Here is a 25182-nt window from a genome sequence, read left to right on the forward strand (position 1 = left end):
CACTGGCTGGTAAGAAGTCAATCTGGCCTTAAATTAAATGATTTTTTTTTTAATTTCACCTGATTTTTATCACTACAAAGGTAAACTACAAAACAATATTATTACATACAAGGGAAAAAAAGGGCATTTATCATTAGGGTAATATAGAAACTGAAAAACTCCCAGAAAGATATGCATTAAAGAAAACTAGCCTAAAACAAGACTTAGCTGTTTTTCAGACCCCATGATCATTTTTTATGTGAAGTGTAGTCAAATAATGTTATCACTTTAAGAAGATATATGCTTGATCTATCTTTTATTATGAAGCATGGATCCACGAACAATACTAAATATCTGTACAGAATTATATCAGAAAACAGGGAAAATTATCATAAAGTTATCTTTATAAATTATGAGGATTTGTATTCATGAAAAGTTCATCATGAAGAGAGAAAAATAGGCATCTTGAGACAAAAGAGAATCCTTAATGTGTTCAAGTCAGAAACAGACACACACACTTGATTACATATTGCAGAACCAGTTAGATGTAGTAAATCATGTTAATTACTCTTGCACATTTATTTTCAGTGCCTAGAAAACTATAACTATTAAAAATAAAGAAGAATACAAGTTTATTACATACCAGTAACTGCATATAAAGATTTTTTTGTTACTTGTAAAGGATGTTTCTGTAGTAATTTTTTTTATTTGAAGAGAGAGGTGTACGTTTTATACATTGGAAATTATATCAATACTACACTTCTACGCAATTTTCAAGCAAAAATCGTCAATGTGATTCCAATTCTGTTATGTTACACTGAAGAATGCATATTGAATACTGAATATAGACACATAAATAATACATTTTCAGACCATTCCTCCAAAAATATTGTAAATTATATAAAGTCATTCTACAAGGATTAGTTAAAAGTAAACAATACCTTGTAATTTGATGCCTTTCTCAAATTGCATTCGTAGAAATCCTGCTTCCTTTGTGTGGCCATTTTGTACACTATTGATTCAAAGGTAAATATTTTGATAGTTGTTTAAAACATTTCTTTAAAATCGATTTTCCCCTTAAAACTATGAAAATCTATAAATTATGGAGTGAACCGTGAAAATATCTATGCTTCATATTTCAGTCATTTTTCACATTTTGCTTGTGTAATCACTGGTCATAATCTGTGATCAATCCGCAGAGGATGCCTCAAAGTGCCTGTGACAATTCTTAGCTTGAGAGTTTGGCTCTTTAGCATAAACTCTAAAGACTCATTCTTTAGTGCTAGAGGCCAAGGTGGTGGCCTTTGCACTTGCAGGTGTCTCACATTGGCATGGAACAGTATGGTTCATAATGGCAGAGAAGGAGGAGCAGTAGGCAAATCTACTTGTGTAATGCAGGCATACCTTGCTACTGCAGCTGCTCGTGGCTGTATCCAGTTTCTGGAAGCTCATGAGAGACCATAGAGAGTTTTGGATTCCTTCTGAGAAGTTCTCTCTAGTTGACAGGCAGGGCCACCCTGGGGGAGGGGAGAAGAGTGGGGCAATATGCCCCGGGCACCACAGGGGCCCTGCCAGCTGCTCCAGGTTTTCGGTGGCACTTCGGTGGCGGGCTCTTCACTTGCTCCGGGTCTTTGGCAACGGGTCCTTCAGTGCAGTGGAAGACTCGGAGCGAGTGAAGGACCCACCGCTGAAGTGCTGCCGAAGCCTGAGTGCTACCCGGTGAGTACAAGCGCCACAAGCGGCAGAGGAAAAGAAAAAAGCCGCAATCAGTGGCACTTAGGCTGCTCTACCGCTGCCACTTCATTCTTCGGCGGAAATTCAGCAGCGGGTCCTTCCCTTCGAGAGGGACCGAGGGACCCGCCACCGAATTGCCGCCGAAAACTCGGCCGTGCTCCAGGCCCCCTGAATCCTCTGGGAGGTCTTGTTGACAGGTCATCACTGGTAAACATGGAGGGTTTGCTGTTGCTGTACATCAGTAGCTCTCAAACTATTGTACGAGTGACCCCTTTCACATATCAAGCCTCTTATAAAGTAAAAACACTTGTTTATATATTTAACACCATTATAAATGCTGGAGGCAAAGCAAAGTTTGGGGTGGAGGCTGACAGCTCGCGACCCCCCATGTAATAACCTCGCGACCCGGTGAGGGATCCTGACCCCCAGTTTGAGAACCCCTGCTGTACTTACTGAAAGTATGCTTTAAATAGGGATAAAATGTTACACGAAGCACATCCTGTTTACAGAAGCACGTCACAGCTTCCCACACTTTTCAGCAGGGTTGACATATTCAGGAGCAGCTTCCACATCCCAGTTGATCTGTCAGATTCCCAGGCAGGTACAGATTCTTGTCTCCCTGGCTCGGGGGTGCAATATAGTGAAGAACATAAAAGCTATGTAAACTCCTAGGAAATTAGTACTGTAATGTGAAACCTTATCACTGACTTCAGCAGTGTGAAGGCAAAATAACTTCCTAACTGCGTAGAAGCTCTTGTGTTCTGATCTGCTGATTTAAAAGCATATATGTGTCCTATGTTAAGGTTTTGTATTAGAGTGAAAGCGTGATGAAATCAGGGTATGTTTATCTGTTGGAGATGGAACTGAAAGCCTTCTGGATAGAGCTGATCAGAAATGTTCTGACTGAACAGGTTCTCATAGGAAAATGCTGACTTAACAGAATTGAAATGTTCCACAAGAATGTGTTTATTTCACTGAAATTCTGATGGAAGCCAGGTAGGTTCCCAATGAAAACCTGCAAACCTGCCTGTTATCCTGTCACATGCACCCCCAGGGCTCCCTGGCTTCTGTAGTAGGGCTTCTTTGGCAGCCTGCTTGGCGGGCTGCTAGGGAGCTGGGGCTATCAGGGATTCCTGGCTCCCGAATCCTTAGCAGCCTGATAACAGTTCCGTTGGAAAAATTTCAACCATTTCTATCTGCTACTGTAGTTGGAGGGATTCAGTATACTCCCTTTCCTGAATTGGTTCAGTGTGGAAGGAAGACTGGGCTCATGATCCTAGCACTTGCCTTACCATAGCTGTGTTTCTAGGAGTGACACCAGATTCATTCAGGAGCACAAGGACTGGCATGGACTCCTGCCTCTTTCATTCTGGCCACTGGGGCGATGTCTGGCACTGTGAGATACAGTTGTATATTTTGGCTTATCTCTATCAGTTTTATACTGCCACCCATCATTGCCTTCCACATAAAATCGTTAGTGAAGTTGCTAGGTTTACTATTCTGGATATATTTTTAATGCTAAATATAACAGAGATACCAGGTTTGCAAATAAATCAGGCAATTAAAGTTGCAGCCAAACCTCACATCAAGCTGTAGTTTCACTTCCTCTGTGTTTATAGGGATTCTACAGTACTATGCAATATAAAGACAAGTAGAGGTAGGATTTTAGCTGCATACTCACACTGAGGCAAGCTTTGGTTGACTGGGTAACTAACCAGAGTCATGCGTGTAAAAAGGCTATTAATATTTCAGATGGATTATCACACTTGTTTGTGCATATAATTGAAAAAATGAATCTTTAGAAGTAGAATATTTTTGTGTTAACTGGGTCCTATGTCATTTTAATTTACATGATAATTTTTTTTCTTTCTATTGTGATTGTATATTTAGCTTAGTACCAAGGCATATCAGATAGGAGCCAAAAAGAGAGACACTTCTTTTGATTATTCTTTCTGACCCTTGCCAGAGCACAAAAATATGCTGTTCAGATGTTTAGAAAAGCTATAGGAGAAACATTTATCCCAAAATGTATAAAATAATAGTTTTGTATTGTTCCTTCAATATTAAATAGTAAATAATAAAATAGCAATTAAAAACTGTCAGTATTTAGGTCTAAATTCTTAAGTCAACACTTTAAGTCAACACGTGGGGGCAATAGAGTGCTAAATGATGCACAAAATGAGAGTAGTTGGTGTGATGTTGTAGTTAGAGCAGGTGAATAAGCCAAGACAACTGGGTTTTGTCTGTGGCTTTATCAGTTAACCAACCAGTTCCTGCTCTCATTGAAATCATTGGAGCAGTTGTGGGTTTTCACTGTGTGATCCTGGATAAGTCATTTATCTTCTCCAGCCTCAGTTTATGTATTTTTAAAATGGTAGTGTAGTAACCTGTCAGATGGGGGTGTTTTGGGTTTAGTGGCCAAGATTTCTCAAAATGACTAGTGATTGTGGTTGCCTCTGTTTTTGAGTGTCTAGTATGAGATACATTGAGGCAAGCTATGTTCAGAAGGTGGGAGTACATCACTTTGTGAAAACCAGGCTCTTTTGAAGTGTCTCAGCATAGATGCTCAAAAATTAAGGCACCTAAAATTACTAGTCACTTCTGACAATTTTGGCCAATGTGTGTAAATTAAAGTGGGTGGAAGGTGCTGTATAAATGTAAACTCTTCTCACTATATATTGGCTCCTAGAGCAACAGAAAATAGGGGGGTTGGCTTTCTAACTGCACACTTAAGTTAGAGATTTCATTTGTGAACGTTAAGGATCATCAGATTTTTTTTAAAAGATACAAATCAGTAAGTGTGTTTTTTGTATTCAGAATTGCAGGCACAATGACTTGCTCATTAACATACATACCCCTCCACTTTGTACTCACCTTTTCATTACGTGTAAAGAAGGTACTTAACACAGCTCATTCATCCCGTTGATCAAACAGCAATGGCGTCTTAAACCTAGAAAAAAATTAGTAGTAGTAGGCAATTGCTTATATTTTAAGTTAACAATAAGCTTTTATCTCCAAATCCTCTGTAATTCCTCATTGGTTGTAGTTTGAAATACTTGAAAAACTAAATCCAGGAGCATTCCACTTGCCCAAAGCTGTATGGATGTATCCTTCAAGATTAAACCAACAGATATTTATTCAAATTAGAAAGATTAAAACTATTTGCCAATAATTTGAAGAGTCACAATTGAAAATGAACATTCAGCACATTAGATACAGCTATCTCTCTTGCTAATGGATTGATTTCCAATTGGACACCTCTTGATTGGTAAATGATACTCGTGTTTCATCTTACAAGGATACATAGCCTTAATAGAAAAATGAGTTAACCACAGACACCCAGCAATCTCAGACTGCACAGTGGTATATTTTAAAATGCAAAAATCTTACATTTCCAAAACAATGACAGTTTATTTTGTTGAGCAGGATTAGAAACTCAGTCTACATGCCAAGGGATTTCTCCAAGCACATGATATGCTAGAGAAATGCAGAGAGGAATGTATAAAAGGGTTTAGGATAGCTAGGATTAAGAAAATGTATGACAGTTGCACTAAGTAAACTGATAGGAGGGAAGAAATTGCTTTTGAAATGAGACACTAACAGACAGTTTAACATAGGTACAAGCGTATTATGCTAGTACTTTGTTAATAAAAATACTGCAAGCAGCTTCATTTTATGTTGATCTTGAAATGTTATCATAAGTACAAAAATATGCCTGCTATACGGAAGAAAGCTAATAAAGCAGTGGCGATAATTTGGAGATAATATGAACTTTAAATTTGAATGATAAAATACTGCATTTTCCTGTATTTGTCTTTTGATATTACAATAAGTCACAATATCAGACTTTAATCGCAAGATGGCACAATTCATATATGTATCCAGAGTGTTTTTAATTGTCTTGAAGTCCACAAACATTCTGGTCAGGTCTAAACTAGGAGTGCTTTGCTGGTCGAGCTATACTTGTGTATAGATGCATAACTGGCAAAAGCAGAGTTTTGCTGGTATAACTACATCCACACTGGGGGCTTTTATTGGTACTGCTATGTCAGTCACAAATGGCACCTCCTCACACCCCTAACTGACCGCTATTCTGCCAAAAGTTTGAAGTCTCTACCTAGCCTCTATCATCTGCCTCTGTAATGAGCTTGATTCACCCCCTACCTCCACAGATAACACTGAGACATGATTAAATATATTTCACAATTTGCAAGCCTTAGCTTAAATTGGTTGTACAGAAAGATAATTAGACAGGGAGTCGTAGGGCTTGTATTACTTTAACAATACTGGTCTAGTTACAGATGTAAACACCCCCTAATGTGGATGTAATTATACTGATATAAAGGTGCTTTTTTAACTTATTCCCATATGGGAAGGATAATAAGCTACACTGGTATAAGGCACCTTTATAGCCAGTACACCAGTATAATCACATCCACACTAGGGGTATACCAGTATCAGAATATCAGTTAAAATTCAAACCCCTAACTAACATAGATGTATCAATACAAAAATGGTGTGTAGACCAGGCCTTAGAACTCCATCTGCCCTGCATGGGTTCACCTGGCCTGCAAGCTAATTCCAGCATATAACACTGAGTTCCTGTTGAAGACAAAGCATACTGCCTTCTTGCAGACCAGGTAGAATTTTTAATGTTGGGCTACTGCTATTCAGTGGTTATTCTTACATACAAAAGCACCTGTCATACACAGCTACTCTTCCACGGAGTTTTTTTTCTTGTTTCCCTTCTTCCTTGCTGGACATTGATATCTAAATTGGGTTCTTCAGAAATCAGGGCTTTGCATTGTAATGAAGTAGTATCCGGTAATGATAGCTTCTTTACAGCTTTTGTAATATTTAATTAAGGTTTTAAAAGGATCCATTTCTTTGTGTTGATACTTGCTTACAGAACAACAAACTGAGTTCCTCAGGAAAGCTGCTAAATTATATCTGAGGTTAGGATGCTCCTGTGAGGCTTTGTTTCCATCAGATTTGGGTAAAATACATGCTATCTGTTCACTAAGTAACTTACCAAGGCCCTGATTCTGCATTTTAAGATGTGGATAGTCCTATTGAAGTCAGTGGGAATACTTTGCACTAAGTTACTCATATAAAAGAGTTTGCATGGTTGGGGCCCAAAGCAGGTGAACATGTAGCTTTTTTTAGTCTTTCTGTTTCCCATTTGCCTAGTGTGATGGATTGGATCACAGAAACCCCCTTGGGAACTGCCAACTGCCCCTGCTTTCCCTGCCAGCTCAGGACTCCAGCATCGTGTCTTGCTGAGCCAGACACGCCAGTCTGCTCTAGCACAGACCCAGGGTCTGAAGTACGTGCCCCAAAGCTGCAGACTTAACCGGAAGCAGCCCACAGAAGTGTTCCTGTCTTTAGCACTCAGATACCCAACTCCCAATGGGGTCTAAACCCCAAATAAATCCATTTTACTCTGTATAAAGCTTATACAGGGTAAACTCATAAATTGTTCGCCCTCTAAAACACTGATAGATAGGTATACACCGCTGTTTCCCCCCTCCCCAGGTATTAATACATACTCTGAGTTAATTAACAAGTAAAAAGTGATTTTATTAAATACAGAAAGTAGGATTTAAGTGGTTCCAAGTAGTAACAGACAGAACAAAGTGAATTACCAAGTAAAATAAAATAAAACATGCAAATCTAAGTCTAATACAGTAATACAACTGAGTACAGATAAAAATCTCACCCTGAGAGATGTTTCACAGAGTGGACACCTTCCTAGTCTGGGCACAGCCCTTTCCCCTGGTACAGCCCTTGTTCCAGCTCAAGTGGCAGCTAGGGGATTCCTCATGATGGCTCCTCCTTTGTTCTGTTCCACCCATTTATATATCTTTTGCATAAGGCAGGAATCCTTTGTCCCTCTGGGTTCCCACCCCTCCTTCTCAATGGAAAAGCACCAGGTTAAAGATGGATTCCAGTTCAGGTGACATGATCACGTCACTGTAAGACTTCATTACCCACTTGCCAGCACACACATATACAGGGAGACTTACCACTAAAACAGAGTCATCTGCAGACAATTGTCATGGTTAGTGGGAGTCATCAAGATTCCAAACTACCATTAATGGCCCACACTTTCCATAATTACAATAGCCCCTCAGTTATATTTCATATTTCTAGGTTCAGATACAAGAGTGATACATTTATACAAATAGGATGACCTTTGTAATGATACGTTACAAGAGACCTTTTGCATGAAGCCTATTTCAGTTACCTTATATTCAAATTCATTAGCATATTTTCATAAAATCAAATAGAGTGCAACATCACACCTAGATTCAGAATCTTTTGAAATATTGTACCTACTATACAACAATAGATTTATGCAGTAATATCCAAACAGAGATTTGTTAAAGCTTAAAAATCCAAAACCAGTTAATGGTTTAAGGGTTTTGCTTGCTAAGCCCAGTTTTCATAGACATCTAAGTACAGGTGTTGGCATAAATCTAGACATGCCCAAAGGTATTTCCACATTTTCATGATAGCATAAGTTATGTAAGTAAGATGTGACCTACATAAGTATGTGGGGGAACTGGCTGAGATAGTTGTATCAAGCCCATTGTCTGCCAGCAGTCTAGTGAAATGGCTCCAATGTAAGCCAATTTCCTTTTCTCCCCCCACCTCCCCACCCCGCCAACATTCATGGGATGGATTCTTAGCTGGTGTAAATTGGCATAGCTACATTGCCTGCAATAGAGGATCTTGCCCCACATGTTTAGATGTGTTATGCATGCCATTTCACCCATTTTCTTCATTAGAATACTAATTGAGGGGCCACCCTCTAATAATGCTTTCTTATGCAGAATAGTACCTTAATTCACAAGTGTGGTATTTAGATGTGCTTGTAATTATTAGAACTGGGAGCACTGGCTGTTGGGAGTCTGAAAGGATAGGAAACAAGAAGGAGGGGGGAAGGAGTTGAGGAGGTTGGGTGAGAGTTACAGAGGGTGCAGCAGCAGCTTGGTACAGAGGTTTCCACTGTAAAAATAAAGTCCTGTTGAAGTTGTTAGTAACTTGCCAGGTTGATACAACAACAAGTAATGGAGTAAAGTTGCTGCTTAACATGAATAAGAGTATCAGAATATGATCATCATGTAAACATCAGATAAAATTGTACCTGCTTAGATTTATTTTGAATAATCTTCTAGTGTTCCTGAAAGATGACTGTATTAGAGACTGGATTCTGTTTGTAGGACAGGAATAGCATGGGCAGTGGTGGTTTAAACATTCCAGGACTACCACATGTGTTTTTCAGTCACAGGCATGAGGAAGACCCCCTCCTCTAGAGGGAAGAAAATGAAAAGCATTTTGCTTGGGAAGTGAACGCCCCTGCATTCTTGCCATATCTGAATCAATTTACCTCACGTACATCTATGGCCTTCATTACCTTAGTATTTGAGTACCTCAAATATTAAATTTATTTATCCACACAATACGCCTGCGAGGTAGGGAACTATGACTATCTACATTTTACAGATGGGAACCTGAGGCAAAGGGAGGCTAAATAACTTCCTAAGGTCACAGAGCAAGTATGTGGCAGAGGAGAGACTTTAGCAGAGGTCTCCCAAGTCCTAAACTAGTGCCTTAACCACTGGACCATCTTTTCTCTGTGGGGAAAATGCAGCATGGGTTGATTTATGTTCTCCTTTTAAAAACACATATGAGTAATTTTATTTTAATCATTATGAAAACTAAATCCTAGATGTGGATAAGTTTGTGTTAAATATTTTAACTAAACTCTGGTGAGCTTCCCAATACATATTGCAAAACAGAATGATATACCTTTAAAAATCATTCTGTACTTGTTTTACTTCACTCCTGTCATATGAAAAGTTAATGTTCAAATAGGACGTTATTTAGACATTTTGGAGCACAATTTGAAAGCTTCAAATGAGGGTTCATCCACAGGACTCCCATTAAACTCAATGGGAGCTGCATGGCTAAAAACCCACACAGCAGTTTGAAAATGTACCTCGTGCTGTGCTGAAGATAGATGCTTAAAGAGTAAGTGCTTGAAAAGGGGGGAATAAGTGATGGAATGGCTTTCACTCTTCAATCAGGCCAAAAATCCTCCTCCACTCACAGCTCATTTAAACGATTTTCCATTGGAGTGGAGTCCCCAGCCTTAGGACTCTCCCTTTCCCACAAAGGAAGTAAAATAAAACATGCCGAAAATAAATATAATAACCCTTTTCAACCATAAAGGTGTCTGAATGTTCTTATGTTTTCTCTCTTCTAATTTCTTACTTCCTTGTTTTTCTTTTCTTTCCATTCATTTTTTTCCTTGAATCTCATTTGTACCATCATACTCTCTTCTTCTGGTTCTCCCATCTCTTTTCCACTTTCCTTCTCTTCTCTCTCCCTTTTCTGTTCTCTTCCCTGCTCCCCAAGTCTTTTTCTCTCCTCCTCTTTTCAGTATTCCCACCTTCCCCTTCTTTCTCTTTCTCTCTCGATCCCCTTCACATCAGTAGACCTCTTTCTTTGTCTTCCCCTTTTATCCCCCACCCGATGTCTGTCTCTTCCCCGACCCTGCTATATCCTGGTCTGCCTTGCTGTTGTGCTTCTGGGTGGGCCTGATCCATGGAGTGAGATTCTTCAGGGCCTCTCACCTTTTCCTCTCCATGTCTTTCTCTTGCATTTTGGCCACTATTTACCTCTGCCAAAGCTTCCTCTCCCCGTCCCCATCTGCTTTTTGGCCTTGTGTTAATGGCCCTGGAAATCAGTGGGTGGGCGTGGGCCAGACCTGAGGACTGTGACAGAGGAAGTGTTCTGCACAGCTTCAGCAACAAAGGAGAGAGCTGGAATAGTTGGTACAAGAGACAGAAATAAAGTGCCAGCATCCTTTCTGTAGCACAGGAGTCAGCAACATTTCAGAAGTGCTGAGCCGAGTCTTCATTTATTCACTCTAATTTAAGGTTTCGCGTGCCGGTAATACATTTTAACGTTTTTAGAAGGTCTCTCTCTGTAAGTCTATAAACTATTGTTGTATGTAAAGTAAACAAGTTTTTTAAAATGTTTAAGAAGCTTCCTTTAAAATTAAATTAAAATGCAGATCTTATCAGTTTAGTGCAGTGGTTCTTAACCTGGGGTACATGCACCCCCTGGGGCAGGATATTTTGCACCCTAGGCAAAACTTCCACCTTGCGCACCTCCTCCCCCGCACATCTGTTCATTGAGGGGCAAATCCCAATGAGCCTTTATAGATCCCAGGGGCCAGCCATGCCCAGGGGCTGCTCCCCAGACCAGGTTCCCCCCTCCCCGCCCCCTGAACTCCCCTGGAGGGTGCACCCCCCCCACAAGCCCTCCCCAACCCACCCCACCCAGTGGCCCCGCCCAAGTCCACCCACTGGCTTTGCTGGGCTTGGGCTGCTGCAGCAGCTCAGCAGGGAGGAGTCACCTTCCGGAGGCACTGGAGAGCCAGAGTGTCTGCTTGCTTCAGCAGCGAGCCCCAGCCATGGAGGAGCCAGCATGGTGCAGGGGGGCAGCAGCCCTCCAAAGGTGGTGGCGCCGCTACTGGGGAGCATACAACCCCCCCCCTCCTGCCTAGGCTGCAGCCTGGAACCCCCCCCGGGGGCTCCTGCAGGCTGCAGTGGATGTATGCGGGCGCCAGCCCCCATGCACCCCCCCGGCTCTTCCCTTGCCTAGGGTTACCATATTTCAACAATCAAAAAAGAAGGGAGAGCCCTTCCCTAGCCCCCACCATCCACTCCCTCCCACTTCCCACCCCGACTGCCCCCACACCCCCTGCCCCCCCCCCCCCCCCCCCCCCCCTGCCCCCCCCCCCCCCCACCCCCCCCTAAGACTCCTCACCTCTGCCCCCCCCCTCCTCCTACCCCCTAACCTTCCCACCCCCCCTCCTCACCCTCCCCCCCCCCCCCCCCCCAACCCTGCCTCACCCCCCCCCCCCCCATCCCCCCAACTCCTGACACCCCCCCTCCACCATGCTCCCAACCTGCCCTCCTAGAACTCTCCCCTTCCCCTCCCCCCTGCCCCCTGCTGCCCCCGGGACTCCCCTCCCCGCCCCATGTCTGATGCCCCTGGAGGATGCTGGCGTGGTGGACTCCCAGCTCCACCGGGAGGCAGCGGGGGTGAGGGGGTGGAGGGGCGGCGTGGGAGCGCCGCTGGGGCCGCCAGTCCCCAGCCGCCAGGAGCGGCCAAGCTCCTGCCGGGGGTCCGCCCACCCGCCAGCCCAGCGGCCAGCAGGGCCTCAGCTGGCGCCCAGCCCAGCCTGGCTGGCAGCCATGGCGCCAGCAAACCTGGCCACATGCCAAAGGTGGCTTGCATGCCTAGGCCAGCAACCCCCTCACCCGGCAAACGTGAACAGCGTGCCTTCCCCTGCGCATCTCTCTCTGTGTTCTGTTCCTCTTGTAACACCATATCCAATATACCTTTTTTAACCTATTTTAACCATTAAGAACAGTCATATATATAACAGGCCCATCTCCAGAGTAATCACATTATACACTGTAAGATTTTTCAAGTATCTCAGTCAAACACACATTTATTTTCATTTTTCAAATATGTTTCAAATTATAAACAACAATTCATTAAAAAACACTAAGTTAATCAAAATCCAAGGAATTTTAATCATAGTAAATATTTTAAAAACCCAATTAGAGTTTCCCCCATGGAAAAATGTCAGGCATTTGTTAATGGTCATCACATTTTTTTAATTTTTGCCTATGGTTAATTTTTAATGTTTTTATTGTATTTAAAGATAATAAATTAGATGGATAAGAACAACAAGCACAATTATGAACATATGAGCAACAACATGCAACAATGTTTAAATGGTCTAACTAATGGCAACGTGTTAATGACAAAAAATGTTAATCACAAACTAATGACTAAAAATTCTTTTCAAAAAATTTTAACACCTTCTGCAATACTTTACATTCTTTTCAGCCTCCTTGATCTATTTTCAATCATTTTTCATTATATGTCAGGCTTTCATTATTCATTCATGATGTGCTGTATTTGTATCAATCATTATATTTTTTTTGCTTTTTAGAAGAGCATGGTTCTATACTTTAGAGGAGTTAATTGCTACCTATATATCTAGACTATTTATACCTAACTAACCATTTATATACTTGCTACTTATTTGCTATTACATTAAGATTATTAAAAGACTAAAGACATAAGATTAAAAGTCTTAAACTTCTTATCCTCTTCTTTGTTTTCTTTTCCTCTTGTTTGTTTTCTTGTTTTTTTTATTACCTTTTCTTTTTTGTACTATTATAAATTTTTGTTTATTAATTCCATAATCCATATTAGTTTTAAGTTTTAAATAAATAAGGTTTTACTTTCTAGAACAAACTAACTTTTATTGAACAGGATGCTATTCCTCACCTCTCACTATTTATATCTCACCTCTTTATTAAGCATTAAGGCAAGGAGGGCATCATCCTAAGGCAGATGTGGGATCAGTGTGTGGGATCAGAAAGTACTGTCATCAGAGGACCACTTGCATTGACTTAACATAGTCCAGCATGAGTCCTCCTCTTGATTTGCCCAGCTGTGGAGTGGAAGATGGAAGAGGTTCATGCAGCAAATATGTTGTGTCCTCACTGTAGTTTGTTGTACTAAGGGTTGTTCTCCTCTGACTGTGCTCTGACTCTGCTCTTGCTGCTGGCAAAGAGAGAGGGCAAGGAAGGCAAGGAGGCTCACTACTCACTGCCAGGCACTGCTCAAAAACCTAGCTTCCTCTTTTTTTAGGTTTAGCTAAATAAATCTATGTTATTAGAGAAACAAAGAAAACCAAATTCCAAAACAAAAGCCCACATATAACACCACCAGGTACCTACCATTTTATGAATTTTATTATGTGAATATGGATTATAATATGTATGTAAGAGCATAGCATTGTGGTTACCAGCATGTACTGTATCACTCACTTTTATTCATATTCATTCATTATTCATGCAGTGTTGCTGGCTCATGAGTCTTTGTGTGTCTCATGATATTTGATGTTTTTTCTGCCCCAGCCCCTCTCTCCTGGAGTCACACACAGAGAGAATCTTTAATTTCATAAAAAAAAATTCTTAACCCTCATATTTTCAGAGAAAAGCTGGAAAAGGTGAACCTTAAAGGATTAAAAATCATAAAATATAAATAAAAAATTTTTTTTTTTTATTTTTTTTTTTTCCCAAACTCATATTATTTTCCTGTCCTTTGTGGTGATGATGTTGATTTTTGGACTCCCTAAATTTGTCAGAGTTACAGAGGACTGCCTTTTCCTTTCTTTTATGGGGAACTGAACCCAGTGTGGGGACACTTCTACCTACCCCCCACACTGTATAGACTTTTATGGAGGGCCAGATGGGCCAGTTGCTGTAGAGGTTTAGCTTTAAGGGTATGCCTACAATGCATGGCTCTGGGGTACCAAAACACCAGCTCTCTTTGTGATTATTATTATATTAAAACTTGTTTTTTTTTAGGGGACAAGCCCTTCACTATTCACTATATTATATATTTAGTTTTATTAGCACCTTTACTTTATGGACATGGACATTAAAAAAGTAAAAAAAAAAAAAAAAAAAAACAATGCATCAGCTCAGTGAAATGTAACACTTTTTAGTTCTGCAGGAGTTTGGGTATTTTATATAGACTTTAATATACTAAAAGTCTCATTAAATATTAATAATATGCATAACAGCCAGTTAATCAAAATAATTCTATATTTTAACTATTACCTTTGTATTGCAAAATAACTATAAAATGTGGAAATATTTTTATTTCTTTTTAGCCCCACACGCATCTGTCAGGTAACAGTACTTAAACTCTGAGTCCACAGTATGAGTACACAACCTTCCAAACTAGTAAAAAGACAGAACTAAGATCTTCAGTACCATTCTTCATTCCAGATCAAATTGGAATTTGTTTAAAATTATGTGGGCAGGAACATATGCTATTGATATGAAATGTACATCATAGTATCATAACAATATAGAGACAGCATGGCTGCCAATACATTTGAAGTTATTTAGATATGTATTACTGTATGCAACTTAGTCAGATAACTCATGGAAACAGCATTAGGTCTGCTCAGTCACAGTAATGAATCAATGTAAAATAAAAACAGAGAATATGTCTTGTCATGTATTGCCTTGACCAAGGATTCGTGACTGCCAGGTTCTATTTCTTTGGCAAGTCACTTACTTCTTTGAGCCTCAGTTTTCAAATGTAAAATGAATATACAGTAGAATTATACTAACCTTCCCAGCCATGCACCAATTGGCATGCACAGAACCCCCTCATTCTCTGATCACTTCTTAGCAAAAGCTTTAATACGTGCTTGCTTACATACATATCGCTTGCTGATGTTTACAAACTATACATCATATTTCCTAGTATACAATGAATTATTATAGTTATTGATACACTGCATTTGAATGAACAGAATATATTTTGTGGTGCATCATCTTCATCTCTTCTTCTTTATTTATTCATATTCTGGGGAGAGGGATAGCTCAGTGGTTTGAGCATTGGCCTGCTAAACCCAGGGTTGTGAGTTCAGTCCTTGAGGATGCCACTTAAGGATCTGGGGCAAAATCAGTACTTGGTCCTTCTAGTGAAGGCAGGGGGCTGGACTCAATGACCTTTTAAGGTCTCTTCCAGTTCTATGAGATAGGTATATCTCCATATATTTAATTTGCAAAATTCAGTAATTTGCAGGGGGTCTCACAGTCATTTGTGTGAATTACAAAAGTTCTGGTATAATAGTACTTAAGGGATGTTGTGAGGATTAATTGAGGGCAAATCTGTCATAGATACTCAGTGAACTCCTAGTGTCCTCTGTTACATGAGTATAACCATTGGAAAATGTAGTCTTTAATGACTGTAAAGCACTTTGAAATCCCTGGATGCAAGGCACTGTAGAAAAGTACTATTAGTAATAGGATTAATTATTGGCCAGTTCCAGATGTCTGTCCTACTGAAGCAAAACCATATATAGGGGATTCTAAAGCCCCCAAAAATCACAGGACTTTTGGAAGTGTTGATGCCATGATAAGAGGAAGTTATTATTGGAATAGAGATGGTTCCAGATAAAGAATAATTCTTGAGTACATAATCATCAGGACTCAAACAAATGTAGGTGATGTAATCTCTGTTATGAGATGAGAAACCTTCTGATAGACTCAGAAAACTCTGCAGGAAACTTGTAGACTGAAAACAAATAATGGTAATTCCTCATGGAATAAAATTGCTTCCTCTTCTTTGCTTGCCTCCACCTGCCATCAGTTCTGTGGCTAGCACTCTTGTGTGTCTACTAGAAAACGATATGGCCTGGTCTACACTACAGGGTTAGGTTGAATTTAGCCGCATTAGGTCGATTTAAAAATTAATGTGTCCACACAACCAACCCCATTCCGTTGACCTAAAGGGCTCTTAAAATCGACTTCTGTACTCCTCCCTGGCGAGGGAGGTAGCACTAAAATTGACTTTGCTGGGTTGAATTTGGAGTAGTGTGGACGCAAATCGATGGTATTGGCCTCCGGAAGCTATCCCAAAGTGCTCCATTGTGACCGCTCTGGACAGCACTTTGAATTCTGATGCACTAGCCAGGTACACAGGAAAAGCCCCGGGAACTTTTTCATTTAATTTCCTGTTTGGTCAGCGTGCCGAACTCAGCAGCACAGGTGACCATGCAGTCCCCCCAGAATCATAGAGCGTAGAATGTTTCTACACTCCCCCTATCATCTCCGTCCCTGAGGTTATCACAGATTAGAAGGCTAAAAAAACCACACTCACGATGACATGTTTTCTGAGCTCATGCAGCCCTCCCGCACTGATAGGGCACAGCTTAATGTATGGAGGCATTCAGTGGCAGAGGGAAGGAAAGAATTAAGTGAGCGCGAAGAGCAGAGGCAGGACGCGATGCTGAGGCTAATGGAGGAGCAAACAGACATGATGAAGCATCCATTGGAGCTGCAGGAAAGCCAACAAGAGCACAGACCCCCACTGCATAACTGCCTTTCCTCCTCCCCATGTTCCATAGCCTCCTCACCCAGATGCCCAAGAATGCAGGGAGGGGAGGCTCTGGGCACCCAGCCACTCCACTGCAGAAGATGGCCCACGCAACAGAAGGCTGTTATTCAGACAGTTTGATTTTTAGTGTGGCTACAATAAGCAATGTGGCCTTTTCCTTCCCTCCTCCCCCACCCCACCTGGGCTACCTTGTCCATTATCTCTTTTTTTTTTTAATTAATAAAGAAAGAATGCATGGTTTCAAAACAATAGTTACTTTATTTCGAAGGGGAGAGGGTGGTTGGCTTAGAGGGAATTAAAATCAACAAAGGGGGTGGGTTTGCATCAAGGAGAAACACACACAACTGTCACACTGAAGCCTGGCCAGTCAGGAAACTGGTTTTCAAAGCCTCTCTGATGCGCAGCGTGCCTTGCTGTGCTCTTCTAATCGCCCTGGTGTCTGGCGCAAAATGATTGTCTGCCATTGCTTTCACGGAGGGAGACTGACGACATATACCCAAAATCACCCACGACAATGTTTTTGCACCATCAGGCATTGGGAGCTTAACCCAGAATTCCAATGGGCGGCGGAGACTGCGGGAACTGTGGGATAGCTACCCACAGTGCACCGCTCCGTAAGTCAATGCTAGCCACGGTAGTGAGGATGCACTCCGCCAACTTAATGTGCTTAGTGTGGACATACGCAATCGACTATATAAAATTGATTTCTAAAAATTGACTTCTATAAAGTCGACCTAATTTTGTAGTGTAGACACCCTATGAGCCTGAAAATGTCATGATGCATGCAGTGTGGTGTGAAAACACATGAGAACAGTTTGTTAACATTCAGGGAATTTCCACAAATAGTCATTGATGACAGATCTAGTTTTCACCTTGCACTTTTCTGTATCCACTTCATCCTTTCAAAAGTTGCTGTGTTTCACACAGCACCATCACTACTACTAATAAACACACAGATGTTTCTCTGTCTACACATACAGATGCTCTTGGAATGGCTATGAAGCTGCATTCAAAATGAGACTAACACTTTTGGTTGGTTTTAATGGCATAACATACCCATGAGTGAATTAAAGCCTGCAGTCTCTCTCTGTGCCAAAATGCTTTTATTTATTTATTTTTAAAGTAGTTTTACCAAATTAAAGACTATGTAATATATTATTGTGTGTGTGGTGACAAAGTTCCTCCTCTACCTTGGTGGGTCCTGCGCTTATTGGCGGATTTGCTTGCCTCACAGATTCACCCTGTGGGTTGGGAAACAGCCCAGAGACCTTCTCCTCTGGTAGAAGCCACAGTCAAGGTCAATTCCTCCTGTGTTTGATCAGGAGTTGGGAAGTTTTGGGGGAACTCAGGCCCACCCTCTACTCCAGGTTCCAGCCCAGGTCCTGTGGACTGCAGCTGTCTAGAGTGCCTCCTGGTATAGTTGTGCGACAGCTACAACTCCCTGGGCTACTCCCCCATGGCCTCCTCTCAACACCTTATTTGTCCTCACCACCAGACCTTCCTCCTGATGTATGATCTTGTACTTCTCAGTCCTCCAGCAGTATGCCTACTCACTCTCAGCTTTTCTTTCACGCACGCACTCACGCACGCACTTCCCCATCTCTGGCTCCCTTTGGCCTGACTGGAGCGAGCCCTTTTATAGCATGAGAGGGGCCTTAATTAGAGACAGGTGCTTACCAGCCTCACCTGACTCTTAGCAGGTTAATTGGAGTCAGGTGTTCTCATTAGCGTGGAGCAGCCGCTGCTCTAGTCACTGCTTATCCAGTGGCCAGTATATCTCCCTTCTACTACTCTGCTGTTCCCAACTGGCCTGGGTCTAGCACAGTGTGTGTGTATATATATATAGAGAGAGAGAGAGAGATGCGCGCACACACACACATAATCTCTGTTTAAAAATTAGAAATCTACTTTTACAGCAAGGATGTATAGTTTGTTTCAGTGTTATTGATGTTTTGAGATCTCTGACCTACTGTGTAATTGTATGTGGTGCATGGGGTAGGAGTATAGATCAAACTTAAGAGCATAAACTAAATCTGACCTGAGGACAAGCTTTCTTTGCAGGTATATTTGTATTTATTTATAAAAAATGAGAATGTGTACATTTTTTCTAAAATCCAAAACACATTAATAGGGGGGAAAATAGATCCCTCCAATATACAGGGCATTAGACTGGAGCTCACTCAGTAGAGTTTTGCCATTAACTTCAGTGGGGCCAGAATTTCACCCCTGAGTTCTACTCCCAGCATTACCTGTGATCTTGGGCAAGTTACTTTACATTGCTGTGCCTCTGCTTCCTCTCCCATCTTTGCTGTTTTGTCTACTTCATTGCACTATATATAAAATAGCGCAATGCCTAGCATGATAGGACCCTAATCTCAGTTGGGACATCTAGGTACTGCTATAATACAAATAATAAATGAATGTATCCTCCTATTACTACTTTTGAGGCGGGGAGGTGTTGGTTGGGGTGATGCAAAAGAAGTTTTAAGTGCTAGGCCAGAGTGGATACTAAGGTCTATTTTATTGTTTGGGGAATGCTGCAGGGCTAAATTATCTGCTCAGAACCTGATATGGAATGTTGCAGACTCTGACCTGGCATTTCCCAGTTGGCAAGCATTAGTACTGATGAACCGAATAGAAGACAAATTGTATCTATGCACACACACGCTCTCTCTCTGTCTTTATGAGATTTATTTCCTGAAATGTTGAATGGGTTTGGTGTATATGTGGACTCTGTCCCGTATGGTGCTGTAATGCACATATTTTTAGCAGCACAGTGCCCTGAAAAGAAAATGAAACTTACAGGAAAATACAAGGGTATGAAATGAAAATGAAACTTACAGGAAAATACAAGGGTAGGGAAGGTTAATGCTTTTATCAGAAAAATGAAGATCTTTGGCATGAGCGTACTTGCTCTGAGTGACTAATATAAACAATTCAAAGACATCCTTAAGCAGAATCTCAACTCGTGCAGCATAAATATCGATAACTTGGAAGACACAGCCACAGGCAGACCTGAATCGAGAGCAACTATCAATAAAGATTGTGAACATGTTGAGAGAGACATCTGTGAAAAACTGGTTGAAAAAAGGGCCACGCGTCATGTCACGTTTTCAGTGGGAGACATTTCTATGTGACACCTACCGTGACCTTGACCTTGCTCCTTGCAGATCGGACTGTACAGCCACAAGAGCACACACACGATGCTGTGATGTCATCATCAGACACGACTGACAGCTATATAGTTCATCAATGCCACTTTGGTTCAAAATTTATATGCTATCTCCCAGATAAAGTCGGCCAGGGGAAGGCCGCGGCTATTTCTCAAACTGGATTTGGGGAAGGGCCTGGCCAAACTTTAAAATAGTGTATTAAATTTTACTGGCATATACTTTAATTGTGCAGACTAATGTAGATTATAATATAACAATGAACTTTTATTAATGCTCTCATAAATTAAAAGCACTGAATGCTGATTTAATGAGGAAGCAGATTAAATTATTGTGGTACAGAATGTTTGGTCAAGCAGTTCCTCCTAAAATGGAAGACTGGGATTCAAATAAAAAAGGAATGCTAGCAATAGCAGTCGGTAAACCACAATGGCAGTGCCTGACAAACTTTGCGAAAGCTGAATCTAAGGGCATTTGACTTGCCTTTTTGGCAGATATCTATTTATTCTTTCTCCTTGTTGTACTCTTCCACTGATACCTCATTAAAGGGAAATTAGGACCTTTGGAAATCTAAAGTAAATTTCATTGTACATGCTTCATCATCATCATCATCACAGATAATTAAGCTTGTCTTTATATATTTCTTTAATATCAACAAACAAGCAAAAAAACTATATTTACCCTCCAGTTAGAACAACTCTGCCTGTCGTCTGGATGGGTTTGTCATACTCTGTATTTTGTTCTGCCAGTGTAAATTGGAGTTTTGCTAAGAGTATCTGATCACTATACTCGACATAGAACAGTGTACAGCCAATCCCTACAAAGTTCTTAGACAAAATGAGTTTCTGCTTTATACACATGCAGAAGCAATCCAGGACAGTCAACCTAATTGTCTGTGCCCAGAAAATAGGCAAAGAGAAGCTATCATGCAATAAATGACTTCTATTATAGTGCTTTTCACAATTCTTTTTCATAAGTGGTTTGATTTTTTGCACCTACATTGTTTTTCCTTCATATTATTGTCCTTGATCCTGCTAACACAGAATTCAATGACAAAACTCCCATTAACTTTAGTGAGAGGTGGATCTGTTCCTCATTTTCTTTTCTGATTTGAGTCTGTTTATTCATTTACCTGGGCTTTTCATAATATTATAAATATATATCAGTAGAAAGAGACTCTGCTATATTAATAACTTTAAAAATTAGGGGTTCACATTTTAGGAATTAAAATATTTGTCTTCTTTTATGGATTATATTCTGAAGCAAAAGGATTTGGCCTCCTGAGTAAAAAGGCTCTGATTAAGGTCAGCCGATGAGCAGAAATGGTTCCAGTCTGCAACTGAAAAACTATGTACCACTGTCTGCACTGGAGATTAGAGCTGGCTTATTCTTATTCACATTTGGTCAACAGATGGTCCAACTATTCCGTGTGCATTCTGGCAATGCAAAAACATTCACATCAACTAAAAAAATATAATAAAAATAAGGGAAATGTCACTGGGCATCTGACTAGGATGAATGCCTCACAATGCCTGCTTCTCAGGAAGTAGGATGTTGCTGGCTGACTATAAAAGAGAGAACTAAGCAAGCAGGAATGTTGTTATTAGATTAGTTACTACTGATTCTGATCAGACTGAAAGACTCAAATGACAACCAGGTGCACAAAGGTTATGTAAAGATGGTATTGTTGCCCTTTGTCCAGTGTGGGTAGCTAACATTCGGGGCCTTCCTGGGTTGTTTCCATTAGAGAGTCAGGTATTTCTTTGGTGCAGTCCTCTTTATCTATGAAGAAGGTTCACAAAGCCCTGTTTCTGTGAACTTAGTAGGAACAAACAGAAGCAGGTTGTTTCCTTACTCACAGTCTCCAAGCTTGCTTTTCCCAGCCAGTCTTGTACTCCAGTGAGCTCTGTCTACTGCCTGCAAGGTCACACTCATGACAGCTTCTCTAGCTCTCTGGTTGTTTCTGCTTCTGACACACCCAGACAAACACATTTGCAACCAATCAAAGCCCTAGCCCCTACACTAGCAATCAGTCCCTATGAAACCCCTTTACCCATATGGCTTGATTTTTGATTAGCCCTGCATGTGGCCTAGTGCCTTGGACAGTGGCTTCTATTATCTAAAGCTATCTTACTCAATAAAGGAGCCCAATTGCTTCTTCCAGTCAACCTGAATTAAGAGTAGCTAGCATGCCCATCAGCTTTAACAAGCTCTGTGATTGCAGATCGATCAAAGGCATGCTTGATGGAAGCCATTAATACCTACCAGCATAATAGCACAAACATTCTTTCTTTTTTAATGTCTGAGCTGAGATTGACTAAACTCTCATGATGTTATAATGGCAGATTGTGGCCAGCACTGCATGGGATGTAAGTGGGGAAAAGGTTACCAAGCAGTGCACTTGTGCCTCTATAGCAGAACGAGCCATGATCCCAGTCTTGGCACTCTACCTCGCTCCACACTAGCTAGCATTGCTGTACTAGGAGGGAGCACATACTGCACCAATTCATAGAACTGTGTCTGAATTAGTCTCTCCACATTCTGGCTGAGTTGGCTAGAACTTCTTCAGGCACTCCTGCTGCAGCGCAGCCCATCCTCAACCCTCAGTGCCAGGAGGAAATCAAGTTGGCTTTTACCTCATTCCAAAACACCTCAAAACCTTCGAGGTTAACTAGTTTGCTCCCCACTCCTATACCGGGATCTCTTCACTACATTGGTGGTATATTATGAGGGACAGCCCACCTCAACCGCTTTTTGCAGCAGGACCATAAAGGATCCTGCTCCCACTGCTACTGCTTTCACATTAAACTTTTAATTTGGGGGCCACAGGTTGTAGTGGACTGAAGTGAAGAGGGGAAAAAACAGAGCAGTAAGGTATGCCCACTTTCTCAGTCCTTTAGAAGGCGAGTCATCAACACACTTGTAAATGCTACTGACGCATTTTCACAGAGTTCTAGTAGTGAAACTGTTTTCCTTGAATGTAAACCAAACATACATGAAGTGGGAAAATTATAAGAAATTTTATTTCAATTATCCTGGAACATACCTAGGGAATAAAGGAGTCAATGCCAGGAATTTTCTTTGGGGATGAACTCTCCACATTATACACAGCTGACTAAAAATGCAACAGTACTCAAAAGAAGTTGTGGTATTACACTTTTCTGGAAAATTATGAATGATTTTTTTTGATGGCATTAATTTTATTATTCTGCTGCTGCTACAACACTGACATCAAGAAGATGCCTGCTAGCTGCATATGTTGTCTGATGTTTATTAAACTCCCTTTGTAGCTCACATAAAGAGGAAGCTCTCATTACCCTACCCATGTAAAAGGTAAAGAAGCCCTTTAAGTGTGTTAACCATAGGCTCCAGTATAGAAGTGAAGAAAGTTCCAAGACCAGGATATCCTATGAATATTAATTTGCTAGTAGCCAGTAGAATGATGTATTTTGTCCTTTAAATGACCCTAACACTACATGTCTTATCCACATGCAGAGATTTCTGACCTTTAAAATGTTTTTGTATTTTCATTCTCCAGGATGGAGGAGACGGTGAGAAATCTACTGCAGAATCAAGGATCTCCAGACCAGAATGGAGAGGGAACAGTTAATATCATGAAGGTGTATCAGGTATTGGTAGCTTTTCTGTTGTTTACATATTTAAAAAATCTAACCAATGCTCTGTATTTCCGACATCCATGTCCAAGTATTTTTGTTCTGTCTTTATGAGTTATGAATGCTGGTAATCTATTATTATTAAATAATTCAGCATACCTGGTTCCTCCTCACTTTCCCTGTGTATTCTCCCCCTACTGCTTAAGGTTTTCCATTTCCATAATTACATTTTTATCTTCTTGTTCCTTCCCAAGAAACTCTTTGCTTTATTATTTTGATTGTTGCATCTACTTTTCAGAAGGGAAACATGAACCAAATGTTAAGCCTTATTAAAACATGAAATTTATGGTAAAATATTCCAAAGCACCTAAGTCACAAGATTTTACCAGAAAACTGTCACAGTAATGTTCTGTCAACCCATATTTTCAGAGGTAATAGAACCTTGTATAAAGCTGCAAAAATTTGTCTGACTTGCGTAATAGGTGTGCTTTGTCACTTGAACCTGGGATATAGGGAGGATGAGCGTCCCTCTGAACAAAGAGTACTAGGGGCAAGAATAAAGTTGTTTCTGCAGAGAAAAACTGAGGGAGAACCAAGCTGAGGGAGGAAGCTTATATTGTGGTTTATGATTTATTAGAATTTTACTTTACCCAAGAAGAGCATGAGATTTGAGCTAACGGAGGGTCTTTACATTCTGTTGAGGATGTTGAGAGATATTCTGCCCATTTACACTGACATTCTGAAAATTCACTTATTTAAATATTTAATAAAGACAGTCCCAATTATTCCAAAAGTTGCATTTCCTTGGTCAGACAGAGAAGGCCTCAGTGCGTATTCATACCTTTACTAACAATCCTACAAGAAATAAAATATTGAAACATGACCTACTTTGCAGTTCTCCAGATAACGAGGCACTTGTGAAAAACATTGTATAGATACTTTCATGTCCCTTCTTACAACCAGAGCATGAGGACAGACTAAAATGCAAAGCCAAATAACAGTCACACTTGATCAGAGGCTGCAGAATTGTAGGCAGTTAAGACTTAATCTAAGATTATGTATATGTTCAAGTAACTGACATGGAAATAAATGTTAAGGTGATTCATTGTGTGATTTAGTTGTTAAGATACATGACTAAGAGTCACAACTGTCATGGATTTTATTTTTGGATAGATGCTGCTATCATGTCTGATCTGGGACAAGCCACTTAATGTCTCTGTTAACCTGTCTGGGCTTTATTTTCCTTGTCTGTAAACTGGGGATACTAATAGTAGCTAACCTCACACAGTGCTCTTCTGCTGCTTAAATAATTTAAGACTGGGAAGTCCTGTATAATTCTTCTACGGGAAGTCCTGTATAATTGCAACATGCATTTTATTGTTCCATTTATTTATTATACAAAAAATGTGCTCAAAGCATTTTCTTCTTTACTGAAAGAATGGCCAGCCTACTGCATCATATGACAGTGATGAACAGAGGGAGTGAAAAAGGAGGAAAATTGTTTTTGAACATTTTACTTATTTTGAATTGCTTTTCAATTCAGCCATGTCCACACCCCTTTTTGTCCACTTTTCTGCAGGCTCTCACAAAAATTGGTTTTTGTTTGCTCAGATTTTGCGGAATGGCTGTTTTTTTCATTTGAATGCCTGTATTCATATGCC

General features: G+C 40.6%; 1 protein-coding gene across 12 annotated transcripts in view; it reads left to right on the forward strand.

Annotated features, from left to right (window-relative positions):
* The window catches only part of NCKAP5 (NCK associated protein 5), a 580968-nt gene that overhangs the window by 376662 nt on the left and 179124 nt on the right, over window positions 1–25182 (forward strand). For all 12 annotated transcript variants that reach the window (XM_039495322.1, XM_039495320.1, XM_039495324.1 and 9 more), the window contains one exon: window positions 23446–23536. In XM_039495322.1, the coding sequence (XP_039351256.1) occupies window positions 23446–23536 (91 nt within the window). The remainder of the gene's footprint in view (window positions 1–23445; window positions 23537–25182) is intronic.

The sequence above is a fragment of the Mauremys reevesii genome, linkage group 11 (assembly GCF_016161935.1).
Source record: "Mauremys reevesii isolate NIE-2019 linkage group 11, ASM1616193v1, whole genome shotgun sequence".
NCBI classification, from domain to species: domain Eukaryota; kingdom Metazoa; phylum Chordata; order Testudines; family Geoemydidae; genus Mauremys; species Mauremys reevesii.